This window comes from Tiliqua scincoides, chromosome 2 (genome assembly GCF_035046505.1).
Source record: "Tiliqua scincoides isolate rTilSci1 chromosome 2, rTilSci1.hap2, whole genome shotgun sequence".
NCBI classification, from domain to species: Eukaryota; Metazoa; Chordata; class Lepidosauria; order Squamata; family Scincidae; genus Tiliqua; species Tiliqua scincoides.
Window position 1 is genome coordinate 71,598,274 of NC_089822.1, and position 24,327 is coordinate 71,622,600.

General features: G+C 42.8%; 1 protein-coding gene across 1 annotated transcript in view; it reads left to right on the forward strand.

The window, feature by feature from the left end:
* Positions 1-1,860: 1,860 nt before the first annotated feature.
* Positions 1,861-24,327, forward strand: part of DOCK8 (dedicator of cytokinesis 8) — a 92,351-nt gene continuing 69,884 nt past the window's right edge. Inside the window, exons 1-3 of the mRNA XM_066617079.1 lie at positions 1,861-1,916; positions 11,417-11,519; positions 20,461-20,636. Of these exons, the coding sequence (XP_066473176.1) occupies positions 1,864-1,916; positions 11,417-11,519; positions 20,461-20,636 (332 nt within the window). The 5' untranslated portion in view covers positions 1,861-1,863. The remainder of the gene's footprint in view (positions 1,917-11,416; positions 11,520-20,460; positions 20,637-24,327) is intronic.

Genomic DNA, 24,327 nt, shown 5'->3' on the forward strand with positions numbered 1-24,327 from the left:
CCGTGATTAATTGGCTTTCGGTCGTCTGTTAAAATCCGTCACCTTTTCAGTTCCTCCCACTTCTCCCCTGGAGGCACGGAAGTGCACAGCTTGGGCAAGCCAGTGTGCTATGATGATGATCTGTGGCTTACAGAGAAGGAAGGTGCTGCTTTACTGTGTCCAGCCATTTTGTTTGAACCGTATCCTGAAGATACTCTTTCCAGTCAAGAAATCAAATGCTGTTCTTTGCTTGAAATCTGAACCTTGCTAGCCAGGAGAGATACAATCAAGCTCTCTTCTGGGTGGGCTGTGACTTCATCACCCATCAACTTCCAGGCATGAGCCCCCCCCCCCTCCCAGGATCCAAGACTTGCTGGCACTTGATTTAAGTCTAGTGACACCTATAGCAGGTGACCTACTCAATGCTCAGTTTCTTAACTTTCAGGGCTTTGTAAAACATTGGCTGGTGCTAGAAACTGACATATTATTATCATGACTTTCCAGAGAGCTAGGAAACTGATGCTGGCATAGCTCAGGTTACAACAGCAGGTCGATACCCTCATTATCTTGCCTCTGCAAATTCTGGTGGGAAGCAAGTAGCCCAGAACAGAGACAACAAGAACCCTGAGAGTGTATTTTGGAAAGACTTACAAATCATGTGCGCAGGGGGTGGGGGCGGAGTGTATACAGCAGGGTGATTAGTTGTCACTCATAACCACAAAAGAGAACAAAGCATTCCAAAATGTAGGTCATCCAAGAATGTAGGACATAAAAAAATAAAAGCTAAAAACACTTGTATATTCATTTCATGGGGTTCATTTAAGCACTATGTTTAGTGTTCATTTTTAATAATAATATCACTTATTATTAAATTTAAAACTATATTACATATAATTCATTAATTCCAAGAAGGCTATGCACTGCCTGTTCACAGGGAAAAGGAGGACATTTAAGTTCTTTTCCAGGACATGAGGCTAAAAAGAGGACATGTCCTGGAAAATGAGGATATCTTGTCACCCTGGTATACAGTATGTGCATGGCTGGTAGCCAGGATCACAAGTGGATCTGAGTTTTGAGCAGGGATGGAAACAAATCTGAGCGAGAATTGCGGCAGAACAAAGTGGTAGAGCCCTGTGGGAGCTGGCTGTACCACCTTAGAATTCCAGGTGGCGGCGGGAATGCCATGTTTTTAAAAGGTCCCCCAAAATAACAGATCTGCGGGGAGGGAGGGTCTAGCAGCCTAGAGCCCAATCCTAGGCATGTCTGCTCAGAAGTAAATCCCATTATAGTCAGTGGGGCTTACTCCCAGGTAAGGAGCGGATAGGATTGCAGCCCCAGCCCTCCCACTGCAGTTCGGGTTTTCAGCGTGCAGGGACGTGCTTGTTTTTACCTGGGGAGCATTCAAGAGAACGATCCCCCCAGTGGCGTAGCTAGGGGGAAGCACTAAGTCCTGCAGGGAGCCACACCGTAGCGTGCAAGGGGCCCCTATGCTTGAAGCCATGCCAGGCAGGGGGAGCAACACAGAGGCATTTGCCTGGATCAGCTCCAAAAGATCGGGGCCCCTCGCACGCTGCGGTGAGACTCCTTGTAAGACTTAGTGCTTTGCCCCCCTCTGGCTACGCCACTGCAGGCAGGACCTGCTGTGCCTTGCAGAGAGGAGGCGGCGGTCCCGCCGTCGCGCACAGTCGCTGCTGGTCGGTCCCTCCCCTTTGGCGGGCTGATTTCAACAAGGAAGGTGAAAAGCGGAAGTTTCTTGCCCAGCACTGACAGATCAGCCTGGCTGAGCATGACTGGGTAGCCAGCAGCGGCCGCAGTGGAAATCCACCAGCTTCCCCCCGGGCAGCACCCGTCGGCTGGGGCACTCCTGCTGCCACACACGCCTGCATGGCTACCTTGCCCAGCTCTGATCGGAGGGCGTTTGCTCTGAAAATCAACAGGTACGCAAGGGGCTTTGTAGGAGTCTTGCTTGGTATGGGTCTTTCCCAAAACGTGACCTCCTGCAGCTGTTCACTGGCAGCGCTGGGCTGGGCTGGGCAGCGCCCGCGGTCTTGGCTGGCTGTAGGCTCGATGAGTGGGAAAGTTACAGCCTGCACCATCGGGAGCGGGGCAGAGCAACAATCCTATCCACACTTTCCTGGGAGTAAGCTCCATTGGCTATAATGGGACTTAATAGACATGCATAGGCTGGGCTCTAAGGCTGTAATCCTATCCACACTTTCCTGGGAGTAAGCTCCATTGACTAGAATGGGACTTACTTCTGAGTAGGCAAGGCACAGGATTGGGCTCTTAACACAGATGCAAATACCCTTTGAATGCAAGGAGATATGATTGGTAGTGTTTCCTTTAAAGTGCAAAGAAAAAGAAACAAGAATTAACTTTAGAAAGATGGGGGAGGGGGGAGAGAATAAAGCCTCCCTATCCCAGACTTGGCATCATTTTTAGCACTGGTTTCGCTTCTCTAGATAGATCCCGTTGTTTTGGGTATTTAAAAAGAATAACTTCCTGGAAAAAAACAACTGATCATATAGATGCATTATTTGTATAGGAGGATATTTGATCTCGTAGGAAAGTTTTTATAGCTTTGACAAGTGGGAAATGTCCAGTGCTTTGTCAAAACTTGTTCTGAACCTGTTTAAATAATTGCAGCAAATTTCATGGGTTTATGATTAACAGGTACCTGTAAGCTGCCCCATCCTATACATTTTTTAAGAGTTTGGAGGCGCAGATGACTTTAGAATTGGGCAGACTTCACTGAGACTCTGCTGTGACAACTCTGTAGTACATTATTATCAATTGCTGCCAAACTCTGCAATCCACAGAACTGGCATACCTCAATTTTTAAAATCTTTGAAATTAGCAGCCCATTCTAGGCATGTCTATTCAGAAGTAAATCCCACTGAATTCAATGGGACTCACAGCCCAATCCTGAGTTTCCCAGTGCCCAGAGTTGCAGTGGTGCCGAAATGGCCACCACTGCATCCAGCTGGGCTGGGAAGCAGCACTGGGGCAACTGAGGTAAGCCCCAGGTAGCCCTGATGGGTCTCCTTGGATCTACTTCTGCTGTTGAGTGGGCACAGATTTGAGGAGACCCATGTTGGGTCTCCCAGGCTGGGAGAGGGTTAGGATATGGTGGCAGGGCCTGTAGCCATCTCTGCCCTGCTCCCTCCCCCCACCACACCTTCCCCTTGCCCTCCCCCTACCCCAGAATACCCCCCCCCATCCAGATTTACATCTCTGCCACCTGGTGCTGGCCCAGAGCTCTGGGTGGTGGTCCACCATCCTCCACCTGGTGCTGGCTCATCATGGATCTGTGCTGAGCCTGCTTTGGCGCTGGACCAGCGTAGACAGCATACCTCAGCACTGGGTCAGCATGGCTCTCATTGGACTGGGCCCTTACTCCCAGGTAGGTGTGTGTAGTATTGCAGTCTAAGCTAATTAAACTGTCAGTGAGACTTGAGTAGTGAGTTTTGGATTGTACCTTAGTTGTGTCTTCTTATTCTTACACCTTTTAAAACTATACCAGCAGAAATTCAACAGTTGCAGCTTCCACAGAATGGCAATGCTGTGAAAGATAAAGATTTGCCTTCTGAATATCTGCTTTCCTCCCACGAAGTTAAGGCTCAGGAAATAGCCACAATGTTCTGCTAAGTTTAGCTCTTGTTTGTTATCTAATATCAAAATTCTTACACACATTTAGTTAGAAGACAGTCATATTAACCTCAGGAGAACATGTCTTCACTCTTCATGCAAGAGTGTTCTCCCCATGAAGGAAGAAGTATAGAATTAAGCTTATACATTTCTTTTTTTCATTTTGCATAGCTTTTTACTATGTGCTATTTTTGCCGCTGCTATCTGTTCTAACAATATTATTTATGGATGAATCAGTTTAAGATTTGAATACATCACTGATGTTGGTTTAACCATGTTATTCTAATTCTTATGATGTTGTGCTTTGCAAATGACATGATACTAAAATAGCATGTTTAAAAATCTAAAAAAAATCATTTTGTATTGTTATTTGAAACCATGGCTCTGGTCAATCAACTGTTTTGGGGTACCTGTGTACAGACATGTAATTGATGTTTCAGTCCTCAGGATGTGATTGGTCAGTGCATGTTGAAATAGGTTTATATAGAACTGAAAAAAGATAGAAATCAGTATTGGAACAGGTTGTCTAGCAAGATAATATGCTCTTGTATTTAAATTCACTGAAAACATTTTTGTACACTCAGGCTGCAATCCTAACCACACTTTCCCAGGAGTAAATCCCATTGAACAAAATAGGACTTGCTTCTGAGTAGACCAGGCTAGGATTGTGACCTCAGTTCATTGAAAGGGTGTGTTAATTTTCCCTTCCCTTTCACTGTTTAGTGTACTGTATAGAGTGGCAGTCTAATCCAGGGATGTCAGCCTCCTTTCATACAGCAGGCTGGATAGCATTCTTGGAACCTACTAAGGGCTGAAAGTGATATCATTAAGCAGGAATTGATGTCATTAAGCAGATTGTGGCTGAAAATCAGCAATTTGTTCTCAGGTAGGAATTAATTAGCTGCAAATAACAAAAGAGAAAATATGCAAATCTTGCTCATATTTTGAAGATATGGAAGAGCCCAATTATCATGAACCAATTATCATGAGCCCATTACCAGAACCAGGGGACATCCACTAAAATTGAGTGTTGGGCGGGTTAGGACAGACAAAAGAAAATATTTCTTTACTCAGCGTGTGGTCGGTCTGTGGAACTCCTTGCCACAGGATGTGGTGCTGGCGTCTAGCCTAGACGCCTTTAAAAGGGGATTGGACGAGTTTCTGGAGGAAAAATCCATTATGGGGTACAAGCCATGATGTGTATGCGCAACCTCCTGATTTTAGAAATGGGTTAAGTCAGAATGCCAGATGTAGGGGAGGGCACCAGGATGAGGTCTCTTGTTATCTGGTGTGCTCCCTGGGGCATTTGGTGGGCCGCTGTGAGATACAGGAAGCTGGACTAGATGGGCCTATGGCCTGATCCAGTGGGGCTGTTCTTATGTTCTTATGTATCACACTGGGAGAGTCCAATTATCATGTGTGGTGCCCTTTCAGCAGTGTTTCTTCTACCAAGGCATCACTTTGCAGCTCAGAAGCTGAGAAGTGCTATGTGAAGTGATTCCTCAACAGAAGAGGTGCTGCTGAAAGGGTGGCCCACATGATAATTGGGCTCTCCCAGTGCCTTGGCAACAACTCCCTCTCTCACCCTCCTCGGCCTGCGCCTTGCTCTGTAGCATTCCCATTGGAGAGAAGAAACCATGTACACCACCATGAGTTCATTGGAGGAAGGGTGGTATAAAAATCTAAAAAAGAAAATAAATAAATAAAAAGTATGAGACTCTTTTAGTAAACTATGGCTGCAACCCTGTACTGCACACACATACCTGGGAGTAAGTCCCACTGAACTCAGTGGCATTCATTTCTTAGTAGACATGTATAGGATTGTGATGCAAGTTTCTCATTATGTAAATTATGCGGAATACATGAGCATTTCTGCCCATTTACTGAAAAAGTAATAGGGACATGATTGCACCTTGGCATAATATAATGCTCCTGCAAGTGACTTTTCATTTCAGTAATGTGATGGTTGCTCTACATCTATGTGGGTGGGGGAAGTCATGATGCAAAAGAGATGAGCTTGGTGTGCAGGGAGAGCCATGCTGCTATTCATTGGTTTTATTCTTTAAAGAGAGGGAATGAACAATAGCAGCAGCACCATTAAGGAAAGCAGACAATCCCTGCCCACTTTGGCTGTGTTTCAGACTATATGTGATTATTCCTCAGGAGCACCTATATCTCTGGTAAAGAGGTGTAAATAAGCAATAGCAACAAATGCTTTTACAATATACAACTCTTTTTGCAATTCAGTCTCGAACATAGTCATGTGCAGACCTTTGAACCTTCCCTCTCCCAAACCCTGAAGCAGTGCTCTGGCAGGTACCTTCCAGAGAATCTACGTTCACCTAAAATAGGTTTGCAATGTTACATTGGTGAGAGTCAAGAGAAGCCTTGCTCCTGTTCAACACTTTTAAGAAACATCTGGCTATTATACATGCTCCCATATAGGACCCACAGAGTGAAGAAATCTCCAAATACTGTAATAGTTTTTCATTATGCCAGCTGGGGGGAGGGGTGGGGTGGGGCAGAAGTTGAAGCCTTTTGTGTCACTTGTGCAAGCATGATCAGTACAACAGCGGTGAATGTGCCATCTGGAGGCATCTTATTTTTCCAGGAATAAAATGTTGTGCCTTGAATGCTTAGAAACAGTGATTTTTCTCCATACATGTGCTAATTTCAAAGAAACACATGTGGCAGTGGCTGCATACAACATGGGAAACAAATGCACGTTAATTGCATGAGGAAATTGCATGAGGAAATGATTGTGTATAAAGTTCCTTGTGGTTAAAGTCTCAGGATTCCCTCTGTCTCAATATGGGCTAATGCAGAGATTCCCAAACTGTGTGTCATGATGCTGTGGGGCGTTGCACTGAGTCTCTGGGGTGTTGTGGGCATGTGCCAACCAAGCTGCTTGGCAGTGTGAATGTGCAAGATTGCAGAGTAGAGACTCTGCTTGATAAGGGCCTTATATGATGGTTTCGGCCCACCTGCACACCAATTTTCAAGTGGTTTTTCAGGCACAACCTGGAAGTAAGTGCCAATGATGTCACTGTGTCACATTATGTCATCAGCACTTACTTCTGGTTCCACAACCAGCAAGAGCAGGATGTCACAGGCCTGGTACGTTTTGCAAACACTGGGCTAGTGAGTACTTTAGGATCAACACCATTAGGGAACAGCATGTAATCAATTGTTTAGGAAAAGTATCCTAGAAGATACCAAGTGAGGGTGTCCTGTTATTGGAGCTGGCATGAGTCCAGATTCAGCACCCCTGTCCACGTGACCAGGCCTAACACATACGTGTGTTCTAATTAAACTCTATGCATTTTCCTCTAGCCACTGCAGAACTTAAAATTCATGTGATTTCTTTGGGGGTTCATAAGAATTCCTGCACACACCTGAAATCTGTAATTACACAGGAGTTAGCCTGTAGTTTATTTTTGTCTTGTCTTGGATTTGCTAAATCTGTTGTTCAATTGCCTGAGGCAATCACGGCTTACGTAGTTAGTTCTGATTGTCTGATTTCATGATAGGCCTTCCAATTTCTGGGTTGGACATCTTCCATTGTAATGTTATTTAGAACAGCTATGTGGTCACCATTGGTCTTTTTTTATTTGTTCTTTTCCACAAGTTTTAACTTTGAGGGATATGCAACTCAAGTTTGTTTGTTAAAAAAATGAAGGGATGGATTTAGGTTGCAGTGAAATCCTGCAGGAGTTAGATTTTGTCACAATATCTCCCTAAAACCGAGTTGCCAGTTTTAAACCATACCTTTAAGGTGCTGGCTGAGATAATCTACATTCTATACAATTTTGTGATGTACTTGAATTTTATTCTCCTGCTGTGTACTGAACGTCCAGGGAAAATTCCTACTGCTGAGCTGCTACACCGATGTGCAAGAAGGATGAAGCAGATTTGCCATAGCCCCTTTTATGCCAGAGGAACTAATGACAGCTTGGCAAGGCTGTACCCTGTACAATCTAGTGTGGTTGAGGCCCTGTGCCTAATATGTATGGTTCTGGCAGAGCAAATCTAATGCCTGTCTACTCAGAAGTAAGTCCTGTTGAATTCAATAATGGGACTTACTCCCAGGAAAGTGTGTATAGGATTGCAGCCTAAGTTAATTAAATAACAGTGCATTGCCTGGCTCTCATGTTATACCTTCTTGATCTGAGGCAGTCCACAGCTAAGCAGTCTCTGATTGCAGAGTTGGCAGATGAGGGCCAAAAAGTTCAGAGGCAGCAGTATTGTCAAAATAGTGCACAGGGCACACAGATGTACCCCGTATACAGGTGTGCGCCACTTAACAACAGGAATACGTTCTCTGATCCCCGTTGTCATGTGATTAGGTCATTAAGTGAACATTCAGTCCAATCTATTGCCTTTGTTGTGTAAACAGACACTCCCTGCCAGACACTAGCTGGCTGCACATGCTACTGGAGATAGATTGCCTGGTTCTTGCAACATATTGAACTCTTCTCCAGGTACTTTCTGCCCACCATAATTTTGCTAGTACAGTATTTTGAATAATAAAATGTGGGTTTCAGTAGTTTCAGCTGTTATTAATTAAAGCATATTATATTCCTCCTTTCCACTATTGAACCTTCAAGGTGGCTTTCTAAACCTATTAAGCCAGTGGTTCTCCAGAATTTTAGCACTGGGACCCACTTTTAAAAATGACTATCTATCACTCTACCTAGCTTTATGAGACTTTAATAAAAGGTGAAATAGAAAGAAATAACATTTTTTATTTATTTTCATGTGTAAATTTTTTTGCAAAAAATTCAATCCATTTCTCATAATGAGGAAGTCCTAATGAATAACCTCAAGGCTTGAGGGGCTTAGTTATGTGACCCAGCCTTCGCCTGCCCCACTATCTGTCACTGATGGACCTGGAAAAAAACATACCAGAAAAAAAAAAGACACAGCACAATCCTATGCATGTCTATTCAGAGGTAAGACCTACTGAGCTCAATGGGACTTACTCTCACGTAAGTGTGTATAGGATTGCAGTCTCAAACACTTATCCCCTATCTTTATACATGCTTGCCAGTTGCAGGAGCTCAGCTTTTTGCATGGCAGTTAGCAGCTATCTTATTTTTTGAATAGCCTCAGGACTTGAGACAATTAGGGTGCAATCCTAGCCTATATTCCAACACTGACTTAGCTCCAATGCAGGCCCAAACTAAGATAACAAACATGCTCTTACCTTGATGAGGCATCCCTTGACTGCCTCCCACTGCAGGGTGCAGTGCATGCCACATTGGCACAGCTATGTCAGTGCTGGAAAATTGGTTAGGATTGTGCCCTTAGATAACTAATCTTTCCATCACCCATGTTTTCATTGGGGTTTCTGTGGGGACCCACCAGAAATCAAGTCACCATCCATCAAGTGGGTTGTGTATTAATACAGAAATGCTGTATTAAGCCATTTGCAATAACATTGGGGGGGGAGTCTAAAAAATCATCCCAAATACACAATCTAGATAAAGAAGCAGCTGTAGAAATAGGAAAATCATCATCATAATAAAATAAATAGCATAGTTCATTAACTGCTTAGGAAAATACAATCCTTTTAGCCTGACACCTCAAGAAAAAGATTTCTGAAAACATGTGACACCCCCTGCTGAATGAAGCTGAGCAGCTCTGGCTAATGGTTGGATGCAAGGTTGCCTTGGAACCTCAAGGAAGCCACCATGAAATCTGTTTTAAAAAATAAAATAAATTACTGATCTCACAGCCTGGCCACTCTATTCTGCATCAGTTTACATTTTCAAATGTTCTTTGAAGGTAGCCCCAAGCCTATCACCTTACAGTCATCTGGCTAACGCATTACAGCAATAAAATGATTTACAGGTCAGCTTTTTTCTTCTGGCATTCTTTGGCAACTCTAGGAACATTAAAATTGGGATCTTATTTTTGCAAAGAGAAATTGTGACAGATGAAAGCCTTAAGAGGAGGATAAGCTGTGAAAGCAGTGATTTCCAGCTCCCCCTGCTAATTAATGTATTTGTTGACTTGCGCTTCTGGGTGCTGGAGGTTTTTGAAGTGATTCTGATGTAATTGTGATCATTATGAACAATTCAGTTCACTGACATCAGTAGGAATGTGTCCTCCTCCAAAGCTGACAGCTATAAAAGAATCATAAAATAGCAGGGGAGGAGAGGCTACTCTGCTCAGAGAAAGAATGACGGTTTCCCCCTCGAAATGAGTTAAAGTTTCTCAAATGTTCCTTCATACTTTCCCTTTTACACAGTGAGGGGAAAGTGAGATGATGGGCTGGAAAGAGATAACTGTTAACTCATTAAACTGCTGACCATGCAAAGTAAGTATTTGCTGATATTGCAGTAATGGTTCCTTGGCTTGCATCATGTTTACTTTCAAGCTATGTCATCTCCTTATGACTGTCACCCCGAAACCTTTTCTGGGTGAGCTTTTGGGACAACCCCATTTAAAAGTAACCCAACAGAATGGTAGTCTTTCCCATGGGCCTTAGGCTGCAATCGTATGCACACTTTTCTGAGAATAAGCCCCATAGAACACAATGGCGCTTACTTCAGAGTAAACATGGATAGAATTGCACTAATATTCTTGGAGCACATTTTAGAAACAGGTTAGTTTGTATTTTGGACATTCTTCTATTTCTGTTTTCCTGCAGAACTTCTATTTGGTTTAAGTAAAGATGGAATATGATAGTGACTAGGCAAAAAGGAAATATTTTTATGAAAGAAGACATAAATACTGGCTTAATGCAGAGCTCTGTTTACAAAAAGAAGTTGATCAGATTTTTAAAAATCTGTATATAATATATTTCTTTTCATGATAATCTTAGGACTCTTCTAAGGTTAAATGTGTTTTCTTTTTTCCTTGAATGCTCCTAACTCATACTTATGAATCTAACGGCCCAATCCTATGAAGGCCTTATATTGCAGGAACTAGCATTCTGGCAGTGTAAGTTCCTTTCTGGCTGTTGCAAAAAAAACAACAAAAAACTGACACACCATTTAGTTCAACCAGGCTTCCATAGCAAGCAGTGAGCGGATGCGGCAGTCTGTCCATGTCCCTTGGGACTGGTAAAATAGCATACAGGGGGGTGGTGGTGGTTAGGTAGATTGGGAATGGGAGGAGGGTGGAAAGGAGGGCTGATTGGGAGAGGGGCAGTATTGGCTGCAGCAACACCACTGATATTCTGCTTCCCAGCCTTGATCCCTCGACCAGGATCGACTTGGACCTGAACCAGCAAAGTAGCTGGTGCAGGTCCAAGAAGACCCACTGGAGCTGTAAGCCCTTACCCTGGGGTAAGAGAACAAATGTTCCCTTAAATTGAGTTCTTTGTGGCTTGAAACACCCCTGTGGGACGCAGCACGCGCCCCATTGGCACGGCTCCATTGCTGCATAGGATTTGGCTATTCTGAATTGTTCTGCTTTGTACTCACAGTTCTATTTCCATTATTAGAGGCTAGGCGTAGATTCTCTTTCCTCGGTATTTTGCTACCATTTTAGTGATGTTCTCTCCCAAGTTGCAACTGCAGTTTGACTGCTCCCTTCTTCCCCCTTGGCTTTAATTTTACGTGCGACAAACATTGGAACTGTGATAAATAAAGTGATGGACAGTATATTGCGGTGAACTTAGTATGACAGAAATAAGATAGCTGATGTATACCAAAGCCACGGCCTCCATCTTGTTATCCAGTTTTGGGTATTTCCAAATATATGTTCAGATACTTAACATTTAGTTGTTAACTTCCAATTTGTGAGTGACTGGTATCTTCTTTCTGTTCTTATATTAAAGGCATTCCTCGGCAGAAATAAGAAAGCAATTTGTGCACCTGCCTGGCTTTGGGCAGTTCCCTCAACGAAGTAACAGTTCCCCTGGCTTCTCTACTATTAATCTAGTAAGTATAGAGATGGTGGGTTGTTTCTGCATCCAGTTACATGAGGATAATCTAGTTAATATGAGCTGGGACATGTGTTTGGAAACCTTCCCTTGGAAAGGGAAGAAGCTGGCATATGAAGGGGATTTAGAATGGAGAAAGGTTGAAGGGTTAAGTCCCTCTTCCACCACTTCCCTATTTTAAATTGCCTTCTCCAGAGGCCGATTTATTTTCTTTCAATAATGTCAGGTGTGGTTGGTCCTTAATAATAATAATAATAATAATAATAAACAACTTTATTTATATCCCGCCCTTCTCCCTGAAGGGACCCAGGGCGGCTTACAACATATTAAAAACATAATTTAACCGCAAATAAAAACATAGTAAAACACATTAACAGATACCCATAAAAACAGTAGTCAGATAAAAAGAGCAAAACGCAGCAAATCATAGAGGAATCAGGCCTGTAAAAATACTAAAAGATCTAGAAAAGATGTTAAAAAGGGCCATGAACTCAGAAGGCTTGTTTAAACGAAAAGGTCTTCAGGCCTTGCCGAAAAGTCTCAAGAGAGGGAGCCATTCTCAAATCAAGGGGAAGGGAGTTCCATAACGTTCCTCCTCTGCCCTGTTTTGCAGGGGAAAATCCACATCATGGGATGAGAACAACATGGCAAGGATGGGTGAAGTAAAAACGATGGAGGAAGCAAAGGATACTGCTTTGAGGTTTATTAGGGATTCTTTACACAGGAGGGGGATGGGAGCATAGAAAGAAAGGGCAGGGAAGGGTTACATCCTGCTGTCCTCCACCCAGTAGCATGGGGGGGGGGGCAGTGCAACACATTGCTGTTGCTGCCCTGAATGAATCCGAGTGGGATGGGCCACTTACACGGCACATTGCAGCACATGCAGTACTCATCCACACTGCCCCCTGTAGCTATGCTGCTGCCTCCACCTTTCTTTGCCCTTCACCCTTCTGCTATTATTATTCTTCTAGTGACCCTCAGCCATTTCTCCTATCTCTCTTTGCTTATTCACCCCCTTCATCTTTCTTCCTGTCCTCCCTTCATCTCTGTCCTTCTTTCCTCCTTCACTCCACCCTTGCCAGGCTCTCCCTCCTTTTAATGCTCCCAAATGCTCTCCCCCCCCCACCATAAATGGAGTTCTGGGTGGCAGCGTAGTCAGCCTGTTCCCATGATAACATTTGCCCAGTGATGATGACACCATAAGGTCAAGTACCCTGAAGTCCATTCCACTGTGGTTGCTCGAAGCACCTGGGATGACCATGAGACACATCAGGATGTTATTATATATCTTTGCATGTAAAATGTAGTAGTTAGTACAAATAGGTTAAACTCAGCTAACAGGGCAGATAATTGCAGACCTAGGGCCCAATCCTATCCAATTTTCCAGGGCTGGTGCAATGGGGCGTGCACTGCATTGTGTGGTGGGGAGACAATCACAGAAGCCTCCTTAAGGTATGGGAACAATTGTTGCCTTACCTTGGGGCTGCATTGCAGCTGCACCAATGCTGGAATATTGGATAGGATTGGGCCCCTACTCTGCAACCCATATTGAATGGAACTCTGAATGGGATCGTTCTTACCAGCAAAAATATAGAAAGTATTATTATGTAAGGGTGATACTAATAGTGATATTAACAGCCCAATCCTAACCTGCCCTTGAGCAGGCAGGCTAGCAGGCCCACCCCACATCCAAGGCAGGATTGGGGCTGAAAGCGGCTTAGCAGGGGGCAAGGGGAACAGTGATGTCGCTAGGGGTTGTGGACCGCACCAGGTGACACGCAAGAGGGGGGTGACGCGTACTGGGAATGTCACAAAAATTGTGGTGCTAAAATCGTGGTGGTTAGGAGTAATACCATCATGTTATATACTGTTGGATGTGGAATTTCGAGCAGAATGCACTGCAAAAAATGGGAATGAAATATCTCCTTTCTATCAAAAGTTATTGGCAAAAAACCGGAAAACAAAAAATGCATGGAGCCCAATGGAAAGAGAAACCAAGGAGTATCGCATGTTTACTCATGAGTAGGTGAACATGCCTTAGTCCATCTGAAAGGGCAGGCTGAGAGGAATCCAACAATACCAGAATGGTCCTGGTACAATGAAAGTAGCCCCCAAAAAACTCCCAAGAAGGAGGTCCCTCCCTCCAAGCTGGCGAATGTATTGAGCCCTAAGGAAAGCAAAACTAAGCCACGTGGTCACGTTTACTCACGAGTAAACAAACATGCCTTGGCTCCTGGGTGGGTCAGGCAAAGGGAAACGTGAGGCCACCAGAATGGTCCTGATTTGATGCAACTGGAGCTCAATAAATGCTCCAGAAGGCAGCCCCCCCATAAAAAGAATGAAACAGGCTTGACAGGGTAAGGTGAAATTTTTTTCTGTTTTAGGCTGCAGTTCTATCCACACTTTCCTGGGAGTAAGCCCCACTGACTATAATGGGACTTACTTTTGAGTAGACAGGCATAGGATTGGGCTCTCAGACTTGCAAAGCCAGGTGGGTCCTGATAGTGATATGCTTGAAATATAAGAACTTAAATTGAACTGGGTACTGAGTAGGGGTGAAAATCTTACTGATTCTTTTGGTGGGGGGGGGGGTGTTATTGCAGGCAGGCTACAGAGAAAATCCACTTGGTGGAACAAGGCTGGCTTGCTCTTATTTATTGATTTTACTTTAATTTATTTATAATTATTTATTTTAATTTGCTTTATGATGGGTCCTGGACAGATTGTCATTCTAAGAAGTGGGTCCCAGGGATAAAAGTTTGAGAACTACTCCAATAAGGTGTTAGTAAGTTGACACCCTGGGGGGAGGTGACACCACTAGTGACCAAAATCACTAAAACCAGAGTTTGGAGGAATAATACCATCATGTTATATATCAATCAATGTGTAATTTCATGCAGAATGCGATGAAACAATCTATGTTGAAATATCTTTATTCTATCAAAAGGTACAGCCAAAAAACCAGTGGGGGCGGGGCGATGGTAGATCACCACACCCACCACCTATAATGTTGCCCCACCCACTGCAGGGGATGACATGCTGGCCTCCCGCACTAGGTGACACGAACCCTAGTGACACCACTGAAGGGGAATCACTTCCCCTCACCCTGGGTAAAGCAGAAGCAGCTCCAATGGGTGCTCAGGAGGTGGTACAGATCTGAGCAGCCTGCCCTGGGCTACCTGGGAACGTGGATTGGATCTGGCATTACTGCCAGATTCTGGCCCTGCCCACTGGCCCACCGGCTGCAAACCCCCACTCCAGAATGCCACTCTCCCCATGCCCCTGTCAGATCGGCTTACCTGTTGCCCTGGCCGGGTGGATCCTGCATTGGCCTCTGGAGGTCGGTGCACATCTGTGCGCCAACCTCCTTGCTCCAAAGTCACCACAAAAGAGCTTTATAGCACTTTCACAATGGTGATAGGCTGGCTCAAGGGACTTGCGTAGGCCCAGGATGCAGTCAGGATTGCACTCTAAGAACCATTGGACAAGTGTGTCTTATGGATCGCTGCAGCACTACAATCTGCAGCACTACAAGTAGAATGGGGGGAGGACTGGGTCTGGGAGGAGTGGGATCAGCGGAGGCTTCCTCTGCCATATCCTAAGCACCTTTCCGGGCCAGGCAGCCCTATAGCGAATTCGATGGCATGAATCTGAGAAGCCCCATAGGGTGGCTGGGGTAAGAGAAAAACAGGGTAATACAGAGGGTAAGGGAGGAAATATTCTCTTATTCCAGGGAGACGTCTAGTTGCCTCTTGAGCTGCAGTTTAGGATTGGACTGTTCTAGGATCTGTTAGTCAAGTTACCTTTTCATAGTTACCGAGCAATATTGTGGTGTGGCATTTGTACTATGAAGTCCTGTAGAGTTATGAAATATTCTCAAATAGCTCTGCAGAGCTTCACTTCTGCAAGTCTCTTCATTATATTTTGAAATAAGGTGTAATCTTTCAGAATGACTGCTGCCCAGTGCCAGATTTAGGCATAAGCTAAACAAGCTAAAGTTTAGGGCCTCACAATCTGAAGGGGCTGCAAAAAAATTTCAGAATTTTTTTTGGGAGGGGTTTTTTAAAATTGTATGTGTGCTGAATAAAATTGTAGACCTTTAAAACAGCTTGTGCAGCACATTTTGGTGTAATTTTTTAACAAGGATCCTCCAAGCTTAATACAGAGCTTCGCCAACTCTAAATCTGGCACTCCTGCTGCCCTTTGAAATAAAACATTTCAATACAATATGACAGCCCTTCTTGGTTAGAAATAACACATCCTTCTTGCTTTTAGTGTTTGTTAAAGACAGAAGGAATTTTGTGACTGACAGATTCCATTAAATGCAGCAAAATATTTTGAGCTTTAATTTCATTTTCATAAGATTTAACTGGTACTTGGAAAGCTGAGACAATGTAATAAGTGCACATTTCCTGTCTGTTGTAGCTAACCACCATCATTTTACTCACTTCCTCAATCTGAAAAGCTGTGGTGTTTAACTTGTTTTTTGTGGGTTGTTCACGGGGAGGGGGAGAGATGACGTTTAGCTGTCATCCTCAAAAAAGCAACTTGCTCAAACGGCATTGTGTTTCCTGGGTCCGCCATTTTGATTGCTGCCCATATGTACCTTGCTGCAGACTGTAATGTATTGAAAGGTATGTTGTAAGTCATTTGTAGATGTTTCTGTATGATGTTTAATTTGCTTTTTACTGGGTAGACCACATACACAGTAGCTCTTCATCAGTGCTATTGATACTCTTTATGACAGTTTATTCCAAGCACTTTGTGAACTTATTCATGAGTTTGCTAGGCCTGCTTAGGAGGTTTGTAAAATTGTCGAAATGAAAAGCACAAAATTGTAGAGTGCAAAGTAATGTACATTTCATGTAGATAGATAGAATGCTTAAAAACCACTACCAGAATTGATCCTAAGTTATTGAAATAAGAAATTTCAAATTGCTTTGAAATTTGCTATTTGTGTTTGCTAAGCATCATGCCATATTATTTGTTCAGCAGATAAATGTGACACGGCCTGTATTTTTCTTATCCACAGGAACATTTGAATGGCATATAGTAACTTTTATTTTTTTTTTAAAAACCACAAATATTGCTATAAATTCTAGAGGTGCTAACAATGTGAGCTCTCATTCCTGAAAGCTTATGCCATAGTGTATTTGTTGGTCTTTAAGATGTCATAAGACTATTGTTAATGTATGTCTTAGTATATAGTACTTTACTGATCAAAATAGTTTCATTCCTACTGTTAATGACATCTAGATATGTCCCATTGACTTAAGCTTCAGTATAAGATACAGCCTTATCATATGTATTGAATTCAAAAACTGAATTCAGTTACTCACTCCCAAGTAAGAGTGCATGGTCTTGGCAGCCAAAGTTTTCAACCAAAAGACTTAAGATATTTTGTGGAGAATATACTGAAAACAGTTAAATGGCTCAAGTGACAGAAAGCTTATGTTGTTGAGTGAGACAGTCTGTCTCTGAAAAATGTTATGAGCTGAATAACACAATCTTTTTTAGACTGAAATCCTTCAAGTCACTGGGATTAAGCAGCCTAATTCTTTTCAGGATTGGAGGCCCAGGGATTTCTGCTTTAAAACCTCAAGGGGCATTACACTTCCTCATAAAGCAGTGTTGTGATGATCACACTATTTGTGACAATAGATTTCAAAAGCTTTTTTTTGTATGCATTGTTTTCCTCTTGGTCACTTCTCATTCAGCACATTAAAGAAAATGCACCGCTTGAAATGTAAATATGTTTTCCTTTCTGTTTTATACTGTTCAGGGTTAAATAAAACCTCAGTGACTTACTCAAGAAGGGACTTGAAAAGCAAACCATGAAGTACAGTTTATGGACTGTAGTATTTTGCCCATTAAAATATTCACAGTGGATTTTTAAAAAATCTATGAAGTGATCAGGAATACTTGGAATAGCAGAACTGGCATTTTGATACAAAGCTATTTTAGGAGAAAGAATCAAAATCTACAACTGGAGTATAGAAAATTGATGCTTTTCCTTGGTTTAATTTGAGACAAGGCCTTGAAGCTGCTTCAGTGGCAAGGTATACCTGAGCGACATATGCAGTAATAAGACAAGAGCATTCCTGAACAAGTGTAGAATGCCTTCCTCTCGCTACTAACCGCAACCAACCATCACAGAAAAAGGTGGGTTGTGATGGAGATGACACTGCCCTGTCCCTGGGAAGGACATCAGCACCTCAGCACCTCATGAGCTCAGCAAGGATTCCCATTGTTCTTAAATCACTTGTTCAGATCTATTGGAAAGATAATTTATTTTAACTTTTAGCTTTTCTTTTAACTTTACTTTTAGAATACATTTGACAAATGTGAACAGTCTGAATGTAGATTTGAAAATATGTATATCGAAATGCGACCATGAATAAATATATGTTTAAGAGATGGACAGCCCCATCTTAACCTGTGCTGGTGCAGCCAGGCTGTTTGGCCTTCACTGTATCCAGCAGAAGTTAGGAAGTGACTGGAGGTTTCTTTGGGCTAAAAGAAGCACTTTCTGGCATTTTTGCAACACCTTCCATCAGCTCAGGGACTACTGCACTGGTGGAAGAACAAGATAGGATTGTACAGTTATGCTGTTAGGTGTTGTTCATGGAAGAGATGACTATGGAGCCTGAAGATTTCTAGCCCAGGATTACAACTTTTCTTAAACGCTAATTCTTAAATGCTTTTCTTAAACATTTTCTTAAATGTTAAATGCTAGCTAAGCATTTAGAAGTAACCATTCTGCCAAAGAACTGGTGGGTAATTATTGCCACAAGAGTTTGTGTGCTTTTAGAGGTAAATTTTGGCTAAAACATGAAAGCATCTCAAAAGCAAAGCCCTCAACATTAGATGATGGATAATGGGATGCTTTATTCAGATACGGTTGTTTTTATTTGAGGTATTGCCTTGAACTTAGGAAATGCCTGTTGATCATCCGGAAAATAAAAAACAAATGCATTTTAGAGCTCTGAAAGCTTTGTCTGCATAGTATTGAGGTTATTCTCTTGTCAAAGAAACACATTGGATATAATCTTCATCCTTTTTTTTCAACTGCTCAGCATGTGTGGTCTTCTCCCATCCCTCCTTCCCCACTTTACCTTTCATGGTCTCCATTCTGTTTTCTTTGTCTGATCTTTCAGATTTATACAAAGGCATGGTCAGCAGAGACTATTATGTAGGACAGGGGGCCTACTGTATGAGCCTGACATTACAAAACCTCCCTCGTTTCCTTTTTGCCAAAGCTGCAGTTTTCAAACCTCAAGGAAATCCTTTATAGCACTGACTTGTCTGCTGAGAACTCTGCATGTGTTCTGCAGAGCTCCAGAGCTTTCTAGAAGTGTATTCTGAAACTGGGTGCACAGTCAGTTCACATGAAGCACAGGCAGAGGTGTCCCTGAAGCAGGTGCCACCCAGGTGGCGGCACTTAGAAATTCAGGTTCTGGGTTCTGGTGGCACCCAGAAATTCAGGGCTGATATAATGACATAATCACATCACCCTGACCTTCCGGGCTCTCATGTTGATTTAAATGTGATCTTTGGGCTGCTTTGTGCCCTGCCACTGTCTTGCTGGCAAGTGGGGAAAACACAGTTGGTGGTGAGCGTGCTCAGTAGCTGGGCCTGAAGCAGCCTGAAGATTGCTGAAGGGTAGTGTAGTGTCACATCCCATCTAGGGGTGTCACTAGGACCTGCCTGCCACCATCTGCCCTCTTGTGATGCCACTTAGCACAGGGGCCAGGCGTTTTGGTCGTTGTTGCTTTGCATGAACTAACAGTGGACCCAGGAGAACATATTGTGTAGCTATACATCAGATAGGAAAATCAGTAGCAGTAAGCAAGCTGCATTTCTAGGAAACCTGTCCACCATTACTGATTTCATCTTCTCATTGAAGAAGCTGTGAAACTTTCAAGGAGCTCCAGAGTTGCTTGGAGGTGGAGCACAGCTTGAAAATGACTGTCCCACAGCATTATGGAAACTTTATAGATGATGATACTGTCACTTGGGACTTGAGCTCTGTAGAACAGTTGCTGCAGTTTTGCAGAAAAGACCAAAAATGTATTTGGAATAGAGCGGATCTAGGATCAGCATTGCTGGGCAGTTATTGAGGGTCCAGGGTCCTCAGAAGGACCCACTGTGGATCTTTGAGATCACTTCTACTGGTAGAACAGCTCTCATGGGATCCACCCATGTAGGGGTTCATGGAGGACTGTGTACCAGTATGGAATTTGGATCCAGCCCTGATTTGGAACCAATATAAAGGCTGTTAAAATTGTGAAAATTCCAGCACGGTTATGGCTTCTAAGTTTGGTTTCATAAAATTTAATTTTTTTCTTCCCTTTTGTAGTTTAGAAAACCCGCAGAACTTCAATAATTTTCTCTTAGTTCTGTTACTAACAATGGAAAAATGAGAAAGATATGCTCTCTTTCACCTTGATCAATCTATAACCATACATAAACAAGTGATTCGAACTTCCATTCTGTGTACAGAATGAGAATTTGCTGCCTCCCTTTTCCTGCTGCTGCCTCTTTGCATTCTCCCAAGGCCCAGCCCTGAGGTTTGGGAAATCCTCCAGAACAGCATGGCATGTGACTTGGGTGAGCTGCAGTAGGAATGGAGACTCACCAAAAATCAGTAACCTTTCACTCATGCAATTACACTTTGGGATCCAAGTCAATATGTTTAACATATGGCTGGGGATGTCTGTTTTTGAGTGCACGCTAGAATGTGCATCCAATTTAAAGCAACGCAGTGCAAATTGACTGCACATGAATGTGCATTGGATGTCCAAGCCATCAAGTGATCTCTTTCACTGTATTGGGGCATTTGAGTTCAGTAACAAGCGGGGACGTGGCAGCTGAATGTTCTTACAGCATTCTTGTTAAAAATAGTTATGAAGCATTTCTTTAATTTTTGTAACACCTAGCCTCAGTTCTATGATGCAGTAGATCCAGTGGATTTTGAAGGTTTCCTAATGATGCAGCTGAATAACTTGGATTCAGAACTCCTTCAAGAACTTGGTGACTTTCCTGAAGATGATTTGGATGTGATCTTTACTCCAAAGGAACACAGGACCTTGCAGCTATCATTGCCAGAAGAAGGGTAAGGAAATGGGAGTGAATTTATTTGAAAAACCAAACAGGTTGAAACCCATTGGATGGTATACAATCGGACCTCTAAGAACCAACAAGAACCCTGTGGGGAAGGGGGGGGGAGAACATACCTTCTGGTATGATATGGTGTTGGTAGTGACCTTTAAAGCCCTTCATAGTTTGGGTTCAGGTTATCTGAGGGACTGTCTTCTCCTGGTCCAATCTCTAAGGTCATCTGAGGGGGCTGTCCTCCAAGTGCCACCTTTATCCCAAGTTAGAGGGATGGTGGCACAGGGGCGAGCCTTCTCTGTAGTGGCGCCACAACTATGGAATTCCCTACTGGGGGAGCTAAGAACTAACCCTTCCCTCATGGCTTTTTGGCGAGGGCTCAAAATGTTTCTGTTTAGTCTTGTGTGTGTGTGATGTATGGTCTATCTGCCAGTGCCTCCTATGTATGCCCTTATTTTGTTGTTATTTATTGTCTTATTTTTGTATATATTGTGGTGTTTATGTTTTTGTGTAAAGTTTGAAATTGTAAGTCACCTTGGGCATCTGCTCTGGCAGAGCAAAGGGGGGTATAAATCTTTAAACAAACAAATTAAACCCTGGAAAACCTTACCCATGCACTGATATGATCCAGAAGTTCCCCCTCCCAGCACTGTCTGTGATTACAGCATTGTTTGCATCAACAAACACTGTATTTGGGGAATGATTTTCTCCATAATTAGGAACTCTGGAAACCAAAGGCATGTTTTCACTGCCCCCCACCATGTTTTCCTGTACATATTCTTAATTATGTCCACACCGAGCTTATCTTGCTCCTTAACCCCCAGTTGTGTAGAGGTGAGACTCTGCCTCGCTCTCTCCTGTCTGGTATCTGGGATGCTGCAACAGCAATATCCTGGGCATCAGGAGCCCTGGGAAAAACTGTATAGTTCTCCAGGGTTCCTGAACCCACATGGAGAAAGGGATGGAAACGAATGCCTCTGGAGAGAGTGGATGCAAAGAAATTGCTAGCTGGCATATTATTAAGCATGGGTTTTGTATCCTTAATGCATTTTCTTAGATCAAGTCATTTTCCTATAAATCGTTCACTGTCTAGTGTACTGTCTTCAACAGGCTGGCAACTAAATCCAGCCATAAGTATATTTTTGAGGCAATTAAACTCAAAAAATTCTTGCTAGTGAAGATTTAGTGACTAGGGGCCCAATCCTATTCAATTTTCCAGCACTGGTGCGGCTGCAATGCAGCCCCAAGGTAAGGGAACAAATGTTCCCATACCTTATGGAGGCCTCTGTGACTACTGCCCCACCACAAGACGCAGTGCATGCCCCATTGGTACAGCTGCACTGGCACTGGAAAATTGGATAGGATTGGGTCCTAGGCCTCCTAAGCCTTGCAGCTGTCATTGACGTCATTATTGTACCTTTCAGGGCAATATGTCTTTCTGGTCATGGTACCATCCCTCAAGAAATCCTAGCACGTGCCAGTTATTTCAATGCAGATATGGCTGGGCTGAGTTACATGAAAAATATTTCTGGTATTATTAAACTGATTTTACTGATGAGTGGCTTTTAGTTTGTTCCCTTTTAATTTTTTTTCACCTTCCTTTTTTCAGAATCAGGGTCAAGCTATGCTTTAGGGCATTTTTTTAATCTGGAAAGCATCTGAGAGGGCCTTCAGGTTGAGCAGAGAAGGGGAAGAAGGAAACTTGGTTTTCAACATTCTCCTTCTGAGCAGTTTGTTCACTCAAAATGGTATCACCCTCCCCAACTGTTTTTCCCCCCCTCTGAGATGAGAGCTGAAGTCTCTGAGGAGATTTTTTTTTATCTGAGAGAAAACAGCTGGAGGAAGGGGTGATTTTGAGTTGACAAGCAGCTGAGAAGGAAAGGTTAAATAGGCTCTTTCCCTTCCAGTCCTCTGTTCAGTCAAAAAACACCTGCAGCTGCTGTACCCAATCTAAGAGAACACTTGAGGTAAACAATTCTGGACCAACACATAATGAGGGTTGTTGTTCCACCCTTATTTTTTCTGGTGTAGACTTTTTGTCTTTAAAGATGTAGAAAGAGGTTCTAGTATTGCCACATGCTTAGCATTATGTGAGGAAACCCTATTTTAAAATGTTTTACCAATGGGGGGGATAGTGATGTCACCATCTAAAATGGGAGCAACAGAGGTTGTACATCTCACTTCTCCTCACTCTAGCAAAATGTAGCAATTACAGCAGCAATAGTGACCACTCAGTGGCATGATGTCAAGATCAGAATCCTGAAAGGCAAAAGTACCATCAGGGCATGACCTGAAGAAGCAGGAGCAGAAGACTAATTTTTCTTGGGTTCTAGAATAGGGCCAGGAAACCAACATGTTTTTCCAGGAACAGCTAGTTAAGATTGTCTCAGACCTCCCTCCTAGAATGAGCTCTTCTCCCAAAATTAAGAACAATGATTGCTGAATTTTCAATACCAGAATTAACGTACATTCTTTGTTTTACTTGAACCAGCACAGTACTCGCATATGAGGACTGCACAACATAGGATTCTCAAGATCTCTTAGCAGAGATGCTGTAGGGCTACCACAAAAGTTCTTCATTTGGTTCTTATTCCAAGAACCTTCTTTGGTATTTCAGATCTCTCATAATTATACCTTTACCTTGCTGATCATTCCCCTTAGAGATCCACTTCTGAAAGGCCTGAATCAGAACATTCTCAAATTCATTGGCAGATCCAACTTGGTTGATTCACCTCAGAGGATGAAAGTGACTGCTAGACTCTGTTCCATTCCAGACTCTTGGAAGACTCCTTAACTTGTTTACCTAAGGAGACAGCACTAAAGCAAGCATTTTTTTTTTGTTTTCAAAGGAAATATAACTCTTTCCTGACACCTTGTGGTCTTTTTTGACATATTGTTTCTGTTGCTGTTATACTTGCAATGCAGAATCATTGCAGCAAATGGCATATTTTGGGGATGAACATACAATGAATGTTATTTTCTGTGAGGTTTTTTTCATATTAGTGGACCAACTACTAAGCCTAGCCATGCTCTGTGACTGAAGATTTTGATGAGAGTAAAGGAAGCCTGTCTGTTCCCAATCCAGAACATTATTTTCAAACTCAGTTTTGGTGCCTTGTGCAATGATTCCATCCAGTGTCACTAGATACAAACAGAACAACAAACTACTTCTACCACCAGAAGCTCCATTCTGAAATGGTTCAAAAGATAGGCCTAAACATATAATTGAACTTCCTTTTATAAAAGATAGGTTATTTACCTAGAACCATGAAGAAAAAAAGCCTTCCTTTTGTTCTCTCTGCAACGATGTTGATTACTTACAGTCCAGAGTTTGTAGTGAGGAAAAATTCCAAAAACGTCCACATCTAGAAAGAAGCAAAAGCACATTCAAGAATAAACCAGTCAAGTTTCATTTCCTGTGGCAATCTGTTGAAAGAAGCTGAATTGATGATCCCCTCCATATGTCAGTACTGTACATAAAAATTTGGCATTTCCTCAATTAGCTGTATGCCAAATGATTTGTTAGTTGCTCACTTGTAGTTTTTGTCATGCCTTTTCCAGTCTGCTTCAGGATACCACCATCCCTGCAGCTTTTTTAAAAAGTGTTTTTACTAGAAAGAGAATGAGGAGAAGCCCCTTCCTATGCATTTAGCCTCATTGACTAGACCAGGGGTCTTAACCTTAAACATTCA